Source organism: Otolemur garnettii, unplaced genomic scaffold (genome assembly GCF_000181295.1).
Source record: "Otolemur garnettii isolate 467f Iridium unplaced genomic scaffold, OtoGar3 scaffold00001, whole genome shotgun sequence".
In the NCBI taxonomy this organism is placed as follows: domain Eukaryota; kingdom Metazoa; phylum Chordata; class Mammalia; order Primates; family Galagidae; genus Otolemur; species Otolemur garnettii.
Genome location: NW_003852396.1, coordinates 46,681,501 through 46,702,450, shown reverse-complemented (window position 1 = coordinate 46,702,450; position 20,950 = coordinate 46,681,501). Strand labels below are relative to the sequence as shown.

At 43.1% G+C, this 20,950-nt stretch overlaps 1 protein-coding gene across 1 annotated transcript in view; it reads left to right on the top strand.

Moving 5' to 3' along the window:
- SERGEF (secretion regulating guanine nucleotide exchange factor) overlaps nucleotides 1–20,950 on the top strand; it is a 247,475-nt gene that overhangs the window by 64,388 nt on the left and 162,137 nt on the right. The window contains exon 9 of the mRNA XM_012804086.2: nucleotides 4,927–5,093. Within this exon, the coding sequence (XP_012659540.1) occupies nucleotides 4,927–5,093 (167 nt within the window). The remainder of the gene's footprint in view (nucleotides 1–4,926; nucleotides 5,094–20,950) is intronic.

Sequence of the window (20,950 nt, the reverse complement as noted above, 5' to 3'; positions counted from 1 at the left end):
TTCGTAACTCCATTTTGCTATCTTCATGACATTCTGGTCCATTTTTTGACAGATTCTGTTAAGAAAACATGGAGATTAGGAAATCTACTTTCCTATAGCCTACAGGACTTCCTGGAACAGGGTAGAAATTTCTCTTCCCTGAAGAGCTCAGATATTGCCAGAGCTGCTTCTCGTGTGTATAGCTGTGGCTGCAGCGTCTGCTGCCCGTGATGGATGGTAAAGGAAATTAGCCTCTTGAATATTCACCGTCCACTCACTTGGCCTTCAGAATATCTCCATTCCTTGGGCTTTGTACCTAGTAGTCTTTTTCCTTATTTCCTCTTTTATATATATGTGATTGTTTGATAATATGTTTGCAAAAGGCTCTAGGAGAGTTAAACAATTTGGTAATGAAATAACAATTCATGATGCCTGTTGGTGGGACCCCTGGTCTAGTGTTTCTACCCCTTCATCTGTTTCTTTTAAAGACACCACCATCTTCCGACTGACCTTGAAATTCTGAAATCTCAGAGTAGTGTTCATTTCCTCCCCTTCCTTTTTCTCACATCTAATGGGGTGCTAAGCCCTGATAATTCGGTAGTTCTTTTTTGTTTTCCTATGACTCCAGTCCTGGTTTAAGTCCACCCTGATGCATTGTTGACTTGTTATTATTATAGTGGTTTTCTTTTTCTTTTCTTCCCTATTCACTTACTATCTCTGTGCCTTGGGTAAGTACCTTGTTCCCTGTTGAAAAAATAGGGAATGGTAATCTCACAAGGTTGTTGGGGGTGGGGTGGGGGGGATAAACCGGATACTGTATAGAATGCAGTACTATGTATTCTTAGAATAGTAATTGGTACATAGTAGCTGCTGTAGACTGTTAGCTATGCGTACTATTGTGTCTAATGTACCATCCTTATACATTCCTTTTATCAGGCTCCACCCCTGCTCAAAAGTCTGCAGTCTATCGTCTACTTAATAGTAGTCTCTAAAGTAACCATGCAGATGAATTGCCAGAAGAAACTCTTCTAACTTCTTATATGTTTTTATCCTATTCTTGAATATTTTCTTTTCTTTTTTTTCCCCTTTTTCTTTTTTATTTTTTTGAGTGTCACTCTGCTGCCTGAGGCTAGAGTGTCATGCTATCAGCTTAGGTCACAGCATTCTCAGACTCCTGGGTTCCAGCAATCCTCCTGTTTCACCCTCTGAGTAGCTGGGACTACAGGCGCTTGCCACAATGCCTGACTAATTTTTCTATTTTGGGTAGAGACAGGGTCTCAGTCTTGCCTTGGACTCCCAGATTGCTAAGATTACAGGTGTGAGCCACCATGCCTGGCTTACATTTTCCATTTTTTGAGTTTGTTTTATAGTGTATATTTTTGAGCGAGGGCACATATTTATAATTTGTAAAATACAAGTACATACTTTTGTAAATGAATGTATATATATTGGTGGTATGTTAAAAAATATTTTATTGTTAGAGGAGTGCACGCAACCATGTTTGGAGACCCCAAGCCTGGCATTTCCATGTGGCTGGCCCCAGCCTGTAGTCCTGATTCCTTTTCAATGTCCATGTCCTTGCTCATCCCCTTTCTCTGCTCCTATAATATCCTCCCTCATTCTCCCATTTTCTTTTCTTATCCGAAGTTCATCTTAAATGCCACTTGGTCCATAAGCCAGGCCATTTCTAGTTCCATGCCCCGTAAGTATATTTTCTCGGTTACACATTTGGCCCCCATTGTTTTCTGTGTTGTGTCAAGACCTTCTTGCTCTGTGGTTATTCTGTGTCAATTCTTACATGGACGTGCCTTTAAATTACATTTCACTTGCTGACTTTATTTTGAGCTGTTTTGTCATTTCTCTCATTTATCATTTACCTGGAGACATATACCTATACTTTTGGATGACATTAATATATCTATTTTTTATCACAGTAATATATAATCCTTTACTCTAAGGAAAAGATCCATTTGTTAAATTTGTGATCTGAATCTCCTTGGATTTGACAGTATGCATCAGCTTGAAGCAGACATTTATCTACAGCGCATTAATGAACACTTTTTGTATGTGGATTCGTTATTTTACTCCAGGTGACATAAAATCATAATCCGTGTGTTTAATGCCTCATTTTAGCACTTCTAGTCCTGAGTTCTGCATGGCCTCCTGGGAGGGAGATCATCCTAGTGAGGAAAGCTGGATGGTACACACAGCATATCCATTTAATCTGGGTTTCCCCCCTCCTCAAACATTGTCAAATGGCTGTTTCTGTCAGCCATGTTTCAGCAGTTCCTGATAGCAGCTGTGCAACCACTGGATGTGGAAGCAGAAGAAACAGGTTTAAATCTTGATTTTACCACTTGCTGGTTATTTGAACTCAAGTCATTTAACCTCATCTGAAACATAAGTTTGATTAATAACCTATACATCTTCACAGCATTATAGTAAGGATTAATTGGGGGTGGTGTCTGTAAATGTGCCTGATATGGGGAGGTGGTCAATAAATATCTGTTTAAAGGAAAAGCGAAAATAAAAGGGCCTCTTCTGCCCTCTGTGAGCCTTCTGATGCAGGGTTTATTGTGAGGAGAGACGGGTTCAGGGAATACACCAAAGTTAGGCTTGAGGCTCAAGTCTGAACATCTTGTTGGCCTGGTTTCTGGACTTGTCTCTACTGGAACGTCTATGGCTTCCCCAGGGAGCATGAGGATTAATTAGTTAATCTTTGTAAAGTGCTTTGAAGGTGAAAAGTGCTTGCTATGTAAGTGGAATAGTAGAATTGCTATTGGAGATGTAATAATGGTAGCACCATGTTCTGGCAATCTTGCCTGTCTTAGACATCAATAATCAATATCAGAGAAAGTTCTGAGATGTTTTACTTGATGTTAAAGAAAGGACTCATTTTGTGATTTGTGATAATGCAGTTCTTTCTGTAGTCTTGCAGATAGCAACTTCCTAGTTCTTCCCAGCTTGGGAATGCTAAGGTCATTTAAGCAACAACAATCTCTTCCTCTGGTTTCTGGGGAATCTCTTGCCCAGGCAGTCTCGTTATAAAATCTAGCTAGTTCAGGTTGGACAGTTTGCCAGTTTTAGATGCTTCATGGGTTTCATGGGTCCTGGGCACAGGGGCCTCTTAGAGTCTAATACCACAGAAGTGAAAGAAGGGTGTGGAGTGACCAGTTTGAACAACCAGTGCAGAGTGCTGCCATGGCTAGTAGAAAGAGACATGGCTGAGCTGTGTGACCCTGGGCAGGTCACTTCTCTGAACCTTCATTTTCTCACCTGTCAATGGCAGCAGATTACTTGATGCATATAATAGTAAAGGTGGTTCACAGGAAGGTGAGTTTCACCTTTCTGGAGAGAGTTGTGGAGTCAAGAACTAGTTTTCATAGGACTAGTATTATACAAGATAGACTCTAAAGTAGGTGTCCTCAAACTACGGCCTGTGGGCCACATGCGGCCTGCGTAGGACATTTATCCGGCCCGCCGGATGTTTTTGCTGCCACTGCCTGTCCTGCTTAGCAGCCGACTTGTCCTGGGACCCGCAATCCGGCCCTCCAATGGTCTGAGGGACAGTGAACTGGCCCCCTGTTTAAAAAGTTTGAGGACCCCTGCTCTAAAGGTTGAGTCATAGTTTGCCAGGTAAGGAAAGGGGATTGATAGCAAAAGGAATAGCACATGTAGATCCATGAAATAGTATATCTGAATGGAACCACTCCAAGCCCTTGTTATAAATCAGGTACCCTGTGGATTGCACAGACTTTGTTCCCTCTTTGAGGAAGCCCAGAAGTCAGATTCCTGTCAACTGCTTGGTATCTGCTTCTTAGTGTCTGCTAGCAGGTTGATCCTGGGAAGTTCTTTCCTGCAGAGCCTTGTATCCCTGAGATATTCTGACATTTCCCGCATGAATCTATGGTTGTTTTTTAGCTGACACTATAAACCATATGTTAAATGTGGGGCCAGATGAAGCTCTGATACCAAACATAGAGTATGTAGTAGATTTGTCTAGGATTTAATATGCATTACTTGGTGTTTTGTCTCTTAAGCAAAGTTTTTCTTTGTTAAAATAAACATGTATAAAGAATTTATACAGCGCACATGGTTATGCATATTTATTGCAGAGAATCTGTTAATAATCTATGCCTCATCGGATTTTGCATTTTGTTGAAATAACAAACACAGCACTTAGTACAACTGAATGAGCTTGGTGAATTTTCTCTTATCTGGGAGAGGAAAGGCTATTTCTTCTTTTCCAAACTTAATTTTCTTCTATTATCTTTAGTATTGGCCAGTTTCCCATGTGGTACCCCTAGGGGACTGTATGCTTTTCTGATTCCAAATGGTTTTGCCTTTTTTTGGTCTTCTCTCACTTCCTTCCCTCTGCTACACATAGACACTTGCCTTGGAACAGTTAGAATTGCTCCTTTGGGTAAGAACATATATTCTGAAAGGTCCTTTTATGTTACTTGGAGGAGAAAACACATAAACTGGCCGTTATTTGGGCTAAGAGGAAGGTCCCTAAGAGATTGTGGCATGGGGAACTTCACGATGCCTAAATGGGTAAGGGAGAAGAGGTCCTGAAAATGGCACCTGGGCAAACACAAGGAGGGTGTGGAGCAAGGAGTCAGTAGGTCATAAAAGATGGTTGAAGTTTTGTCTGTAGTCATATCCATATCTATATCTATTAAAAATGCAAGAACATAGGCTTTACAATCAACCTCTATTTGAATGTGGTACTCATGACGTGTTTGATGTTGGCCAAGTCATTTAACCTCTCAATCCTCACCTCTGTAAAAATGTGAATGTATGTGCTTTCTTTATAGGAAGATAGGAAGGCTCCTGGCACGTAATGGTTTGTGCTAAATGAATGTTCATGCTTTCTCTTGTAATTCATTGCTGACCCATGAGAGCACAGCTGTGGAATGTAGCCTTCATTCAAATGTTTGTTTTTAGAAACTGGCAAGATGTTTACCTGGGGCCGAGCAGACTATGGTCAACTAGGGAGGACGCTGGAGTCTCATGAAGGCTGGAAACTAGAAAAGCAGGATTCATCTCTCCCCTGCTCAAGACCACAGAACAGCATGCCTTCATCTCTGCACTGCTTATCGGGAGCAACTGAGGTAGGATGTGGCTTCTCAGATATGTGATGTGTCTCTCCTTTTTGTCTTTCAGTGAAGCATTTATTGAGGGCTTACCGTGTGCCAGGCATTATGATAGGTTCCATGTAGGAATCTGAAGGGGTCCTTGCCCGTGAGGAACTCATAGTTCAATATGGTAGAAAAGTCAGTTACCCGGGTAACTATATGATAAGACAAACTGTGTGTAACTCCTTTATATAGGTTCAGAGTACTCTGGGTCCACTGTGGAGAGTGAGAATTGAATACAGGGTATAGGGATTGGCTTAGATTTTGAGAATGATGTGCTTTGAGCTGTGTCTTAGAGCATGGGTGAGACATGAACAAGAAATTGTAGCAGAGAAGAGAACCTTTAGGTGAGCCAAACAACTCGAACAGAATTATGGGGGTAAGAAAGTGAAGAAAGTATGGATGGTTCAGTTTGGCTAGAGCATGGGATGTCTCCGGGGGCAATTATGGATAACGTCAGAAAGATGGGTTGGAACCAGAGCAAGCAGCCTTTAATACTGAGCTAAATATTTTTCACTTCTGTTTATATTTCCCAGTATGGAAAACATGCTTATTCAAGCCCCTTTGGTTTTCTAAAATGGCTTGAATTTCTACAGTTAAGTCAGGAGCCTTAATTTCTCTAGGGTGCCTGTTTCGATTACCAAATTTTACTTTATTGCTGTTCTTAAAAAAAAAAAAAAGAAAGAAAAGAAAAGGCTAGAGTTTTGAGAAGAATAAGGGTGGCCATGCAGGAAATGTGCCTCTGAACCCAAGGTGGCTTTATGAAGGAATTCAGTCTTCATTCAGAGTCTGTCAAAAAATTAATAAGCTAGTGAGACTTCTGTAATTAGCATCAGACTAATTACAACCCTTTCCATACCTAGAGGGCTTCCCTTCCCCGGAGGCCTTTCTGGCCTCCTCCTTCCGGGTATGTAGGACGGTTCTCAATTTCTGCTTCACATCCCAGCCCTGGTCCTCCTGGGCCCTTCCTTAGTGCTAGGTTAAGTTTCTCTGTCTTTCTCTCTCTCCCTTTCTCTTCGATTGAAAAGGAACTGCACAACACTACAAAGACAGTTTACACATGGTCATGATCATAAAGCCGTCCATAACCTTGCCACCCTACCACAACTACATTCCTTTTTGCATTCGTACGTGTACGTACTTCTACAGAGTTGTAGTGATGGCATTTATGATGTTTTGTTTTCAGTTTCTTAATTGTTTTATCACAAATGATTTGCTTTATTTCCTCTTGATTCTTAAGTGCCCATTTAAAATGGCTATATAGTATAATATTACATGATTAGAAGGTTCTGGGATTTTTCAAGCCATTCTTTGGATGTCAGACAGTTAGATCATTTCCGTGTGTGTGAGAGAGAGGGAGAGAGAGAGAACTCTGTAGTGAATCAGTGTTGAACTGTTTTTTTTAAGATCTGATGTTGGGGATGAAATTACAGGGGTTCATGAGAATTTTTGTGACTCTTGCTGTTTTCCTCTAGATTCTATTTGGCAGAAGTTGACTCTGCCAGCAGCGAATGAGGAGATACAGTATTTAAACTACTATGTTCTGCTTAATGGGTTAAGGGGCTGAGAGCCTGGTCCATAGTAGTTTAGCCCCTTCAGCTTTTTTCTTTCCCAGATCGTAAGACATTATGGTCAGGTTATGCAGTAGCAGAGGCACAGAGGCTTCGTAGAATTTTCTGAGTCTCTGGTTCATTTGGCAAAATGAGGATAATAACACCTAAGGTATTATTACATAATAATTGCATCTATCATGTTATATATTATTACATAAGAGATCATTATATAATATATAAGGTATTGGTGAGGGTAGCATGCAAAGTTCTTGGTATGCAATAGGCCCTCAGAAACTGTTGGTTCCTTTCTTTCTTTTCTCTTTGAAGTCTTTTAATGCCCTTGGTAGCCATGAGTGCAGAACTGTGACAGACGTGGCCAGCGCAAACATATGCCTAAGAGCCTGGCACTGATGGAATTTTATGTAGCTTATTACCAGAGCAGTATGAGGAGTGGGCTTGAGCCCTGAGCCCCTTGGCAACACATTTTAGTGTTTGCCTCCCTGTCTCCTCCAGTCTCTGGGGGCCTGGAGTATATACTCTCTTGCCTTATTGCAGGTTCAGACTCCAGGCTATTACCCAGTGGTAAACTGGGTCTGGGAATTACCTCCAGCTGTTGATGTCCAGGTTTGGCCTGCCAGGTATATAGTTGCCTGAGGCTCAGAGGAAGCAAGGTCTGGGGGAGCTCTAAGCTTCTAGGAGTGAATTCACCTTGGAAAAGAGAAAAGCCGTTTGAAACTGGGTGCCACCCTGGCCATGGACTTGTCCAGGGAGGTGCATGGACACCTGGGGAGGCAGGAACAGCTTTGGACTAAGCTGACGATTCCTGACCGTCAAGGGTCTTAGTGTAGTATATGGCTGACCAATTGCCTTTAATTTCTATGAATTGCCATTAATGTACAAGGGATGAGAAGGAGGAGAAATGAACTATCCGGGTTGGGGCCTCAGATGAGATATTTTCACCGAAGGCTCCAGAGGGAAAGTCAAGCAGGAGAAAAGAGGACGGGTAACCAGAGCTGGCCTGTGGTATAACCATCCTTTCCTGTGAGTAAAAGAAAGCAAATAAGCACAAAGGTACTTAGTCCTTACTATGCCAGACAGTGTGCTAAATTCTTTACGGATATTATTTCATCTTCATAATAAACCCACACGCTGGTGTTACAATCACTGCTCTGTGAGTCTCCTAAGGAGACTAGAACTCAGAATGCGTAACTCCCATGGCCCCCAGTCACACGGTAGGTAAACGGTAAGCCTGGGACTTGGAGTACTTAAAGAAACCCTAATACTTTCTCTATAGGTGAAGTAAAATTGAGGGGTATTTCCTCATACCTGCCTACATATGTATTCTTTCCTGGATGGAAGATCATGAAGTCTGGGAGTCAGGGTCTCTTAATTCCCCAAGAGTCTCAATTCTTATTTTTCTGAGCCATTCCATTTCTAGCCTAAGAAAGACTTTGGGTTTTAGAGCTGGCTGCTCTTCCTTTAATGTTCTTACAGTGGTGAAAACTCTGTTTCATTCACTGACTTTACCTTTGTTACTGGGCTTCTCTAGCCATTGCTGGGAAATTCCAGGGGTAGCACAGTGATTAGGGTTGATCTCCCCATGCGCATGTCAGAACAGGGGCGTGTAAACAGGTTAGTTTGCTCCTTGACAGCCAGCGGCTCATTGCTGTCCAAACCCCGGGTGGGGCTGCTACCTGCACATTTCCTGTGGAACCTTCACTCTGAACTCCACCCTACATTTCACAGTTGGGTAGAAGTGCTTGTGCTCTCTTGGTACACTGGGGGCTCCCCAAGATCCTGAAGCAGCTGGAGTTTGGCATCTGAAGTGTCAGTGGAACTATGAGGAGACTTGCTTGACGGAAGGTGAATAGCATGTGAGGGGACAAGGACCAGACTGAGAGTTAGAAGAACCAGCTTCTCGTTTTGGTTCTGTCCTGAGAGAGTTTGGCAAACCCCTTTTCCTCTTGGGTTCTTAGTTTGTCCATATGTAGGTTAGGGATGTTAGACTGATTAATTCCTAATGTTTCTTACAGATCTAAGAGTCCTTTTCATCTCTAATTTTTGTTTCACGGAAATGATCCCTGCTTGTAATGACCCTTGCCTCTAGAGTCCCTCAGTTTCATAGCCCTGGCTGCTAATTCAACTTTCAAGGACTTAATCTAGAAGTTCCAGGCCGCTTTAGTGCCATTTCAGTCTTGCTCTGATTCTTTTCCCTGGCTCTATTCTTTGCCCTTGTTACTTGTTCCCCAGCCCTCCTGTTCTAGCTTAAATTGTGGGACTTAGTCTGATACCCCTGCTCTTTAGCCCTTGGACCTCACAGGGTGCCCCTGCTCCCTGTTCACTCCCTAATGTTTCAAGGGCCAGATTCCTATCTGGTCTTCCCAGAAGTTACAGTTCATCTTTGATTCTTGTCCCTGTGGCTGTCCCCTTATTGCCTGGGATAAACACTTCCTTCTTTGATTCTGTGCCTGCCACCCCTTCCATTGGCTCTGTGTGTGCTGTCCCACATTCTCTGCTTTCCTGGGTCTCAATGATGTTTACCTCCTTCTTGACACTGAGCTCTAAACAAAAGGCCAGGGAAGCAGAAAGATGGAATGATTAATTCCAAAGATACTAATAAAAAATAAGTGTTTGAACCAGGTTCTTAAAAATCTGTAGGAGTTTAGCAAAAGTAGAAGGACATTCCAAGCAGAGGGGACAATATAAACTCAAACCATAGCTCTAGATTGGCTTTGAACTCCTGATGCAATCAAGATGCCCACCCATTCCAGCAGCTGGGCCTAGTTTTGCTATTGGCTGCCTGTCCAGTCTGTCCTGTCACTGTCTGAAGGAAAATAACTTTCAAGTATGTCATCTCATTTGGTCCTAGAGTGATGCCATGAAATAGGCCAGAATAGGAATGATCATTCCCATTTTTTAGTTGAGGAGAGAAACTGAGGCCCAGAGAGGCTAGCTAGGAATTAGGGGAAGATCCAAGGCAAACAGCCTGAATCCCAGTGCTTCTAAGGGCTCAGTCTGCAGCCACAGTCCTGAGTCATGTTCCTGGTTTAAATTCTGCCCACGTTTGGTTCAGGAGCACCAAATCCCAGCCGGAGAGCTCCGTATACATGTGCACATGTGTGCACACACAGAGCCATTAGAGCAGGAGCAGGAAACATGGAAATAAACAAGAGTTGAGCAGAGATTGGGTAATCGTCAAGCCAACAGCCCTCATTTTGCTGCAGAACTAAAACTGTTAGAGGATCAACCTGTGCACAGGGTCTAAGTGCAGTCTGTCAGAATGAGTGGGAAAGGAGCTATTTTTAGTTTGCAGAGTCACTCACTCAGCTGTGTTAGCTGAGGTTCGAGCCAGTCCCCTACGCTTTCCACGGTGTTATTTCTGAAGGAGAAATACCACTTGAATGCTTGTGTAAAACTCATTAATGAACCTGGAAGTTTCCAGGGCGTCTTTGTCCTGCAGCTCCCTCGGAAGGCTGCCTTTCCTGAATGACCTTCCTTCTTTCCTATATTTAATGCATTTCTAATTTTAAGTTTGTGTCAAGACTGTGGGACTTCGGTGCCCTAAATAACACAGAAATTTACCACCAGCAATCAGCTGAGTCCAGAGGGCTCTGACAGAATTGAACACAACCTGAAAAAGCATTCCCAAGTGGCTCTCTGGTAAGTAACCCACAGCATCGTTGCTTTTCCTAGAGGAACATGAGGTCTCTGAGACCATGGGCCCAGGCAAACCTAACCTTTCGGTTGTTGTGGGGGCTGGTGTTTTAGAGGCCGCCCAAAATGGGATAGCAGTGCTTAAAATGGGTAGCGATGCTCATCCAAAGACTGTTTTGTTGGAGATTGAAAAATCTAGCACATCTGTGCTGTATCTGCTGACATAGCAGGGAAAGAAATAACATAAAACAAACCTCAAAGCACTGGATTTGTCCACGTGAATACTCAGAAAAAGGAAAAAAACCACCAGACAAGGCTGTCATGGTTGAGAGAAGTGGTAAAAGGTATAATGCTGCTACCTGCTGTTTTCTTATTTATATTTATCATCTTTCTCTTCTCACTAAAATACATGATCCAGGAGAGCCTTCCTCGTCTGTCTTCTTCAAAGCTTTGTTCCCAGTGGCTAGAATAGTTCCTGGAACCTCATAAGTGCTTGGTGGTTGTTTACAGATTGAATAAATAAAAAACGAATGAAAGAAATGGTTTTGGAGTATGTGCCCCTCTTTGCCTCTTCTTATTTTCCTCCCTGCAATCTGTGCTTCTCAATCCCAGGCCAGCTCAGGAATAGACATTTCCATATTTTCGGGCATTTGTCCATCAGAGGCCCTGCAGAGCTAGCACAGACAGGCTGTGACCCTGTGTTGTGATCAGAACAGCCCTGGAGTTTCTTACAAAGGCTCTCGATGGTACAAGTCCTTTAGCACTTGCAGCTTACAGAGCACTTGCGTACATATTCACCTTTGGTTTTTCTTTAATCCAAAAGATGCTCAGGTATGCCTGTCTATCTGAGCGTAAGATTAGGGTAGGGGCTGCAGAGACGAGTGGAGCAGTTTCTGTGTTAGGAGCTTGTGAGTTAGTAGCAGGGCTAAGTTCATTGCAGGACAAGCAGAATGTGCCAGAAGTTCTTTCAGAGTCCAGTGATGAAAATGTGTTGATCCTGTCCCTTCCCGTGTCTTTGACCTTTTTCCCCCCCCTTGTATTTTCAGTCCCTGTGGTTTTGCTGGATTCTGCAGGGTTGGGGTAAGGAGTGGATAGGAGGTGGTGACTGGAAAGGCTTTCTGAATTGGAAGCCTTGACGTTAAATTAGTGCTTAAGGGAGCTAATGTAAAGTAACAGAGGAATCTTGGCAAGAACTTGCATTGAAGAGGAAAGCAGGGAAAGAGCAGCCAGATAGAGACTGAGTATTGACAAGACAGAGAGAAAGGAAGCCAGGAACTGCAGTGTCACAGAAGCTAAGGAAATTTCAACAAGAAGGTCAGGGAGGTTGGAGATGGAGAAAAGACCCCTGGATTTGGTGACTGGGAGGCTGTGGTGACACTCGGGAGAGCAGCATCAGTGAAAGGGTGGAGGCTAAAGCAGGATCCCAGGAAATGGATTAGTATGAGAAGCACAGGCTGTGGAGGTGAGCAGTGCTCTCAGGACATTCATAGTCAAAGAGCATGAGGACGAGCTCAGTGCCTTGGTGGGAGAGCTTGGTTCCAGTTCATTTTGTAAGCATGAGAAAACAAGAGTATGTGAGAAGGCTGAAAGAAAGGATTAGAGAGAGTGAGAGAGAGAGAAAAAACTTAGAAGTAAGTTGCAGGAGGGAGGAACGTGGTTGGAGCAAGGCCCCCAAAGAGATGAGAGCTAAGAGTGTGGTTATTGTGAGGGGTTATTTCTCAGGAGGAGGAAGGAAGGAGAGACTGCTTTCTTTTACCTGGTAGAAAGAAATAAGGGATCTATGAAGATAGAAGTTTGAGGTAGAGAAGAGAATGGTTTAATGGAACTGTGTATATCTTTTTTCATCGTGTAATATATTAGTTTTTCCTATTTATTCAACAAATGGTTACTGTGTCCTACTGTGGGCCATGTACAGGGGCCAAGAATTCACAAATAAAAGACAAAGTTGCTGCCCAATAGTACAATGTAGTACTTTTTTAGTAATGGGGTGATTATTTATATGTGTATCTCTAAATCAGACTTTGAGTTCTTTGAGGGCAGGCACTGTCTTATTTTGTATAATTGAGGCCAGGCTTGGTGCAAAGTAAGTAATCAGTAGAAGTGTGCTGAATAAAGCATGAGAGCCACCATTATTCGCCCTGCCCCCTGAGAGGGGGATGCGTCAGTGTTGCTCTCCTTGTTCTTGGGGTGAGGAAACTGAAGTTCAATGAGAAATTTCTCACTTGTTTGAAGTCACGCAGTACATAGGACAGTAGGGGCTTGAACCTGGTTCTCAGACCCTTTATTCTTCTCATTGCTAGCCTTGTACCCCCAAAGCTTCCTCTCCAGACAGTTCTGATCAGGATGTGACCCTGAGCTCTGGCTTTGGCTGTCTTTGGGCAGTCGTTGGGTCTATCAGAGACCCGGTGATCTTTTCCAGGCTCTGCATCAGTGTCTTATGAGGAAAAACTTCAAGGAAAGGAATAGCTTCAGTAAGGACTGGGACAGTGAGTTAATTCATGATTTGGTAAACCCTAGTGCTGGCTGGAGTTGGCGATCTCACGAATGGAGTCTTGAAGATGGAGCAAGACCTGAGTTGGAATTTCTGCTCTGTACCTGTAATCTGTGTGACTGTGCATCATTCAGAACTTTTCTAAACCTGAGCTTTCTCATCTGCAAAGTGGGCATGACAATATCTGCTTTACCTTGCCCAGGCACTTATGGAAAAATGTAAATATGATGTATCAGGGCTTTTGTAAATGGTAAAGTGCCGTACAAAGGGTTTTTTGGTGGGGGGGAGGGGACTTCATGACATATAAACCACTTTATGCTTCAGATACAGGTTTTATGAGTATGGGTCAGAGCTGTTCTTTTGTCTTAATCACTTGAGATCTCGGGAGCCAAATGGAGTCATCCCAGATCTTGTGGTAAACATTTCTTAGAATCAGAGCCAGTGAAATTAGTAGAGCCCAGTAGCTTGGTAATCCATAGCCAATCTCCCCAGCACCAGAAAGTGTGAATTCCTGGTGAGATCGCCATCAGCTTTAACAGCAAGGATGTTTGCAGCTTGCTTTTTCTCAGCAGCAGAGGAAATTCATCGGCACTGATTTAAAGTCCTAGTGACCTCATATGTCACCACTACACTCTGCAGAAGTACGACTGCCCTGGGCTTTGCCCAGGGTCCCCCTGGAGCTGACCAGCTGTGTTTTGTTGTGTTTGACCTTGAAAACTGAGCTGTCCCAGGGTGAAAGTGAATCATGCAGAGGTTTACAGAAAAAATCAGAAGTCACTGAGGGTTTAGAGGAGGTTGCAGTGGTCTGAGGGGACCGGTGCTGGATCTGTGAAGGCTGAGTACATTCTACGTGAGTTGGTTGCTCAGGGGACTCTCAAACTGCCTCGTCTTCATTACTGTTCCTCTAGCTTGGACCCTCATTATCAAGTGCCTAATAACAGTGACAGCCCCTTACTTGGTAACCCCTTGTCTTTAGTTTCTTTTCACCCCAGCTGCCCCCAACCAGTTGCCAAAGTGATGTACTAAAACATAAATCTGATTGTGCTATGCTCTTTTTATTTTTAAAGATTCTTAGAAAATATAGAAAACATTTATTCCCATTATACATGTAAACGCTGAGTATGGATACAGTTTAGATCTTTGTCCCTTTCAAAGCTCCTGTTGAAATTTGATCTCCAGCATTGGAGGTGGGGCTGAGTGGAAGTGTTTGGGTCATTGGTGCAGATTGTGAATGGCTTGGTGCCCTCCCTACGGCAATGAACGAATTCTCTCTTTATTAGTTCACATGAGGGCTGGTTGTTTCAAAGAGTTTGGGCACCCCCACCTCATCATGTAACACACCCGCTCCCACTTGGTCTTCTGCCTTGAGTGGAAGCTCCCTGAAGTCCTCACCACAAGCAGATGCTGGTTTCACGCTTCTTAAGTAGGCTGAAGAACCATGGGCCAAATAAACCTCTTTTCTTTATAAATTACCCAGCCTCAGGTAGTCTTTGATAGCAATACAAAAACTAAGACGGGGCAATGCCTGTGGCTCAAAGGAATAGGCGCCAACCTCATATATTGGAGGTGGCAGGTTCAAAACTGGCCCCCGGCCAAACACTGCAAAAAACAAAACAAAACAAAACTAAGACAGATTCTTCCTTAGCCAAGCATTTAGAATATGGTAGAGAAGACGACCCAGCCTCTGCTCTCTAAGGATGGGAGAAGCACACAGCCCATAATTTGTATAACCCCTCCAGAGTTGTTGTGGACCTTCTTCACCTTTGTCTTCCTCTCACCTTGATTAGTGCCCAGCACACAGTAGGTGCTTAGTAAATAATTGTTATAGGGAGGAATGTATGCCTTTAATTTCTGATGGCATCCCATCATGGATGAAGTCTCAAATCTCTGGATTTTCATTAGAAACTCTTTTTTTTTTTTCTCAGCCCTTGGGAAAATATTCAGCCTCCCCTTCTTCTATTCTCTCCCTGTATTCTGCAATTCATCTGTGCCAGCCAGTGAAACCACCATGTGTTTGATGCTTCTAGGTCTCTGTACATCCTGGTTCTGCTTCCCTCTGGCTGCTTGGACAGTATTACCCATTCTCCAGTAGCTGATAAGGATGATGTTTTATGCTCATGCTAGTAATCCTCCCATCAAGCCTTACAAATAAGACTTTTCTTTCTTTCTTTATTGAGTTTTTCTTTGCTTGCTGTCAGTACCCACCTTCCCTGCTTTTCCACCCTGAGCCCTTTTCCATGACCTCCCCCCACTGTTACCTCTTCAGAGTTTAGGTCTGGAATTTTTTGGGCTGTGGGCTGTGATGAACCCTGACCTCCCTTTTGTCTTTCCTGAACACTTTCTCCCACAATGGCCCCAACCGGCTAGCTGGACCTCTCTACCTTTTTACTTGTACAAAAACTCTACCCCAAAGCAGAGTCTGGCTTTTTCCAGTCCCATTGCCCAGGAATTGGACTCTGTATCCTGCATCCTTGCTCATGGTTTAGGACCTTGTTCTGAGTGGCAGATTCCCCTATATAATGCCATCTGCTTGATTCTAAGGGTTGCTGCTGTGTGGAGCTTCTTACTTGGAGGCCATCTGATCAGTGGCCATCTTTGTTGTTGGCACTTGCCTGGATGTAGCTTCTCTTTGTCAGGCTCCATTGGGTACTTTGTATTGGATGGCTGCCTTAGGAGCCAGCCCTGTAGTCACCCCCTCTTCTCCAAAGATTATTCCCATGTGGTTTTAGCCTCTTTTCTTGCAGTGTCCTGAGCCACTGAGGCTTTGCCTGGTGGCACCCTTGAGGTAGATAAAGAGAAAATATTGTTCTTGTCACTTCCAGGGAAGCAAAACTAGGCCATTCCCTTGGGATATAGCCTTCAGAACCCCAGGCCAGTTGTTAAAGGGACTGCTGAATTGTGACTAGAAGGGAGAGGTTAGTCTTTGTTTAGTTACATAATTCCCTGTGTGATGCAGTTGTTCTCTCTGTGGGGACACTGTCAGTGATAGTGGTCACTTCTGCATCTACAAGTTGCTGTTTGGAAGAGGACTTTTTCTTTTTTTTCCTGAGACAGAGTCTTATTCTGTTGACTGGGCTAGATTATAGTGGCATCATCATAGCTCACTGCAGCCCCTGGGCTCCTGGGCTCAATTGATCCTTCTGCCTCAGCCTCTTTGGTAGCTGGGACCGCCAACATGCCTGCCTAGTTCTTTTTTGTTTTTTAATAGATGGGGTCTCCCTTTTGCTTAGGCTGGTCTTGAACTGCTAAGCTCAAGTGATCCTCCTGCCTTGGCCTCCCCGAGAGCTAGGATTATGGGTAAAAGCCACTGAGCCTAGCCCGGAAGAGAGCTTTTGTTACTGGATGTCTGATATCATCCAAGATTGGAGGAGGCTAGCTGTGAGTAACAGACATAGAAGGAATCAGAGGTATCTTTGCAAAAGAAGCAGCTTTTACAATAATTAACTTTGAAGCCCCCCCCCCCCAGAAGGGCCAGAAGTATAAGATGGAACAAAGCAGGAGACAGAATGGGGGCCCATTCACAGGTGCTGGGTGGCCACTGTGGCTCTCCTGGGGACCTTCCAATGTGCCTCTTCAGTAGACCCTGCTGGCTGGGAAAGGTTGCTCATAATTGCCAAAGAAAATGTATGTGTCATTGTAGCCAGCACTCCCAAGACTGGGTCAATCTTGAGTATTTTCTCTGTGGTTTTATTTCCTCGTGGTCCCTCCTGGGTAAGATTTGTTATTAATAGCATGGAGCATGGGTGTCATTTGAGGATAGGATCTGCATGAGGGGGCAACAAATAAGGGAAGGACTTAGACAAACCAGGAGACTTTACTCTGTGGCTTGATGCTCGGACAAACTGCTTTACTTTTCTGAACCTCAGATTTTGCGTCTGTCAGATAGATATAATGATACTTATTAGGTTTACCTCTTTAAGTTGTTGTCAAAGCGATGACAAGTCATGAATGTGCAAACATTTTGTAAACTGTAAAGCAATAAACAAACATACGTTTTGTTAGTAGATTTTTTATGTGGGTTTTTGGAAACTTTAATTTTTTGCAGCTCTGTGGAAATATTATCAGTTATCGTAGAGCTAGAGTTTGACATGAATCATCTCCATGATTCCTATGTTCCTCTTTATCCTTGTCAAATACCCAGAGTGCATTCACTACTTAAGCAACTTGGACTTGGAATGTGACAACAGGGAGGACAGAGAGTCCTAAAGCTTTCAGAATGGGGTGTGATTGGTAGCATAGATTCCCTACAGGGTAGAGCTGAAGATTTGTAAGCAAAGAGATGTAGAGGCAGTGTCAGGTAAAAGAGTTGTTGGCCAAGTCCCTTAGTGTTTGAGAAAGCTTCTTAGAGGAGATGAAATCCTAAGACTGGGGCAGACTGAGTTTCATGGGTGAGCAGATCCAGCCTCTTTAGGTACCTGAAGGACCTAGGGGAAGACATTTGTTCCCTCTAAGGTGATAAACTGAAGTTACTGTTCGCAGGCTTATTGAGCTCTAAATTTGGCAGTTAAGAAAGACTTGATTGACTTAATTAAACTGAAAAGCTTCTGCATAGCTAAGGACACAACAATCAAAGCAAATAAACAACCTTCAGAAAGGGAAAAAATATTTGCATGTTACGAATCCGACAAAAGGTTGATAACTACGATCTATAGAGAACTCAAATTAATCAACAAAAAAAAGAGCAAATGATCCCATCTATCACTGAGCAAGAGACATGAGTGGAATCATCTCTGAGGGTGACAGATGAATGGCTAACAAACATGGAGAAATGCTCATCATCCCTAGTCATCAGAGAAATGCAAATCAGAACCACCCTGAGATATTACCTAACCCCAGTGAGAATAGCCCACATCACAAAGTCCTAAAGCTGCAGATGCTGGTGTGGATTCAGGGCATCTTTGGAAGGAAGTATGGAGAATCCTCCAAGAATTCAAATTAGACCTTTCATTTGATCCCACAATCCCATTACTAGGCATCTACTCAGAAGAAAAAAATAATTTTATCATAAAGGCATTTACACTAGATTGTTTATTGCAGCTCAATTTACCGGTGCCAAGATGTGGAAGCAACCTAAATGCCCACCAACTCAGGAATGGATTAACAAGCTATGGTATGTGTATACCATAGTATACTATTCAGCCATAAACAAGATGGTGACTTCATATCTTTTGTATTAACCTTGATGGAGTTGAAACACATTCTTTTTTATTTTATTTTATTTTTTAAGTTTTGCCAGTTTATTTAAAAATAAAAGTACCTTAACTTTGCATTACAATTTATCATGAGATGCCTTTATAGTGCTAGAGTCATAACATTGTAAAAAACACAGATCATTTTAATGTGTTAGATTTTTTACACAGAAAAGCTTTTGATTAAAAAGGTTACTTACAAAGCATGGGTTTTTTTTTTTTTCACTGTCAAAGAACAAATACAATCATGAATGAATCATAGTTCTCCTGACTATTTCATAAACTTCAAACTGTCCTCTCCTTTTGATTAGCTACCTTCCTCCCACCACTGCCCCCAGGGCAGCGTGGACTCTGGGTGGAATGAATATGCTGGCTAATGCCAAGTAAGGTTGTATTTGTTACTTCTGGACGCCGCTGGCCACCTCTTCTCATTTCAGAAAGGACCAGAACTGAGTGGGGGAGAGGGCTTGTAGGGTGTAGCCCATTGTTTTGTTCCTCAAGAAGGATCACCTTCCCTGAAGGCAGCTCCATGAGATGCAGGGACTTACCTGTCATTGGTGAACGTCCGTCCCTTGCTCTGGGAGGTTCAGGAGTCATGTTCAGCTCCTTCCTCACCTTTCTTAGGTGGCACATCCCTTGAAATACATTCTTCTCAGTAAAGTCTCACAAGAATGGAAAAGCAAATACCCCATGTACTCAATACTAATATGAAGCCAGTAGACGATCTAATTCGTGCCCACATAGGAGAAAAACTCATTTCAATTCAAGTTGGGGGGAAGACGGATGAGGGAAAGGGGAAAGCGAGTGTTCCCATTGAATGGGCACAATGCAGGGGTGTATGGCCCACTTTCTGGGTGCAGGACACAACTACAAGAGGGACTCTACCTAACAAATTGAAATACTGTGATTTGGTTGTTTGTACCCTCACAGTAACCTGAAATTAACAAAAAGAGAGAGAGAGAGAGAGAGTTGATTAGAAACAACAGAATTTTTAAAGAAAGAATAATGATAGTTCCTATTTGTTGGATGTTCACTATACCACCTATTGTGTTAATCACTTTATAAACATCACTTAATTCTTACCGCAGTCCTATTGAGCAGTATGCTATTTTATCACTATTTTGTAAATGAGGGAACCAAGACTTGGGGAAGTAACTTGTCTAAGGACAAAGCTGAGAAATAGCAGAGCACCCCCCTCCGGCAGCATTGTGGATTACAAGATGTACGGGTGACCGGATGGTAGGTTCCAAGTTTGGAGGGCAAAGAGGTGACTTTGAGGTGATGCTCACCCTCCTCCACCCCCTGGAAGTCCAGATGGTGCAAGAGAGGCAGAGCCTCTGACAGCTCATTCCTCCCTTCTTGGTGCCTGGGCAGAGACTAGGGGAGGTAAGCAGAGCCACCCAAGAGGATTTCATCTCCCAGAAACTACCCTGTAATTCTGAGACAGTAAAGAATGCCCTTGAAAAGACTTAAGGAAAGATATTTTAATTCCTCAGGGTTCTTGCTTGGGCTTCTGTTCTGTTTTTATTCACAGTGGCAGCAAGGATGAGTTTGGAAGCTTTTCAATTTTTGCCCTTTTACCTGGAAATCCAAATTGTACCCCTTCATAAGGCTCAGGTTAGTGCTTACTCAGCTGCATCTTTTCTGGACAACTTCAGTTGCGGTTTCAAGCGTAAGCTACTTGAGGATAGGTAGCATAACTTCAGTATAGCTGTATCTTTGGTGTTTGGCACTGTGCCCAGAAGAAAGCAAGTCGTTGGGGTTTCTTTTTGAATTGAATGAAAATCTCCCTGCACTTAAGAATTTTCATCACCTATTAGTATTTGATCATATTGTAACATCTGTCTATTTTATGTGTGCTGGTCGTCCAGAAAAGAGTATATGGTGCTGCACAGTGGGCATTGTCTCTTATGTTTTTTGAATATCATACTATATTAGGCAGGGGGTGAGGGGCCTGCAGCCTTGGGGACTTCAGCTCCACCCATTCTGAAGCAGGCTTGCAGAAGTCTGTCATGGGATAGCTGGGTTGGTTGCCAACAGAGTTGTGATATATTATTTCTGGAGGGAGAGGGACAAAAACAGAATGCTGACTCCTCCAGCAGTCTCAGCATGAGGGTCATAGAATATAAGCATCTTTTTCAATCTGCATTGCTTCCATTCCTCTGACACCTATTTAAGGGTAAGAGCACAGAGGCATGCAAATGGTACATTTCCCTTTGCACCCCTCAAGGTGAAATTTCTGCTGTTGCATGGGGACTTGTGGGAGCAGTTCCGTAGTTACTGCTATATAATGCATTTATCATTCTGCTCCTCGGGTACATTTTGCCAAGCTGCATAATTTCCCTGTTCCTTCCTGCACTCACCAGCTCCATGATGATGATGCATCTGGTGGCCACAGCTTCCCTGATCAGAGTCTACGATGCAGCGACAGGAGCAATGTATTAGCTAATAAGGACAGCAGGTAGCATTCACCAAGTACCTGTAGGTGCCAGGTTCTCTAGTAAACACTTTCTAGACACCATCTCTTTAACGTTCTTGGTAACCTAGCAGAGTTTGTATCATTCTTCCTCAATTTGCAGATGAGAACAGTGAGACTTAGAGGGTGTCTTGTCCAAGGTCACATGGCTAGTAAGTGACAGAGTTGCTATTAAAATCAAATCCTACTGAGGAACCTATGCTATTATTAAATAGCAGGAATCTATTTTGAATTCTGAAGTTATCTCCGTGTAGGGCCTTGGACTAGAGCATTTTTGCTTTCCCCCAGCCTCAGTTTCCTAACCTGTATAATGAGAAGGGCTCTTCCAAAGTTTTAAGGTTCATACCATTCTATTTTAGATAGAGCTCTAACCCACTTGGAGATCGATTTTTTTTCACCTTTCAGATTTTTTTGGTTTGTTTTATTGTAGTAAGCTAGCTGGTAGGTATTAATGTCACAGCATTAACATT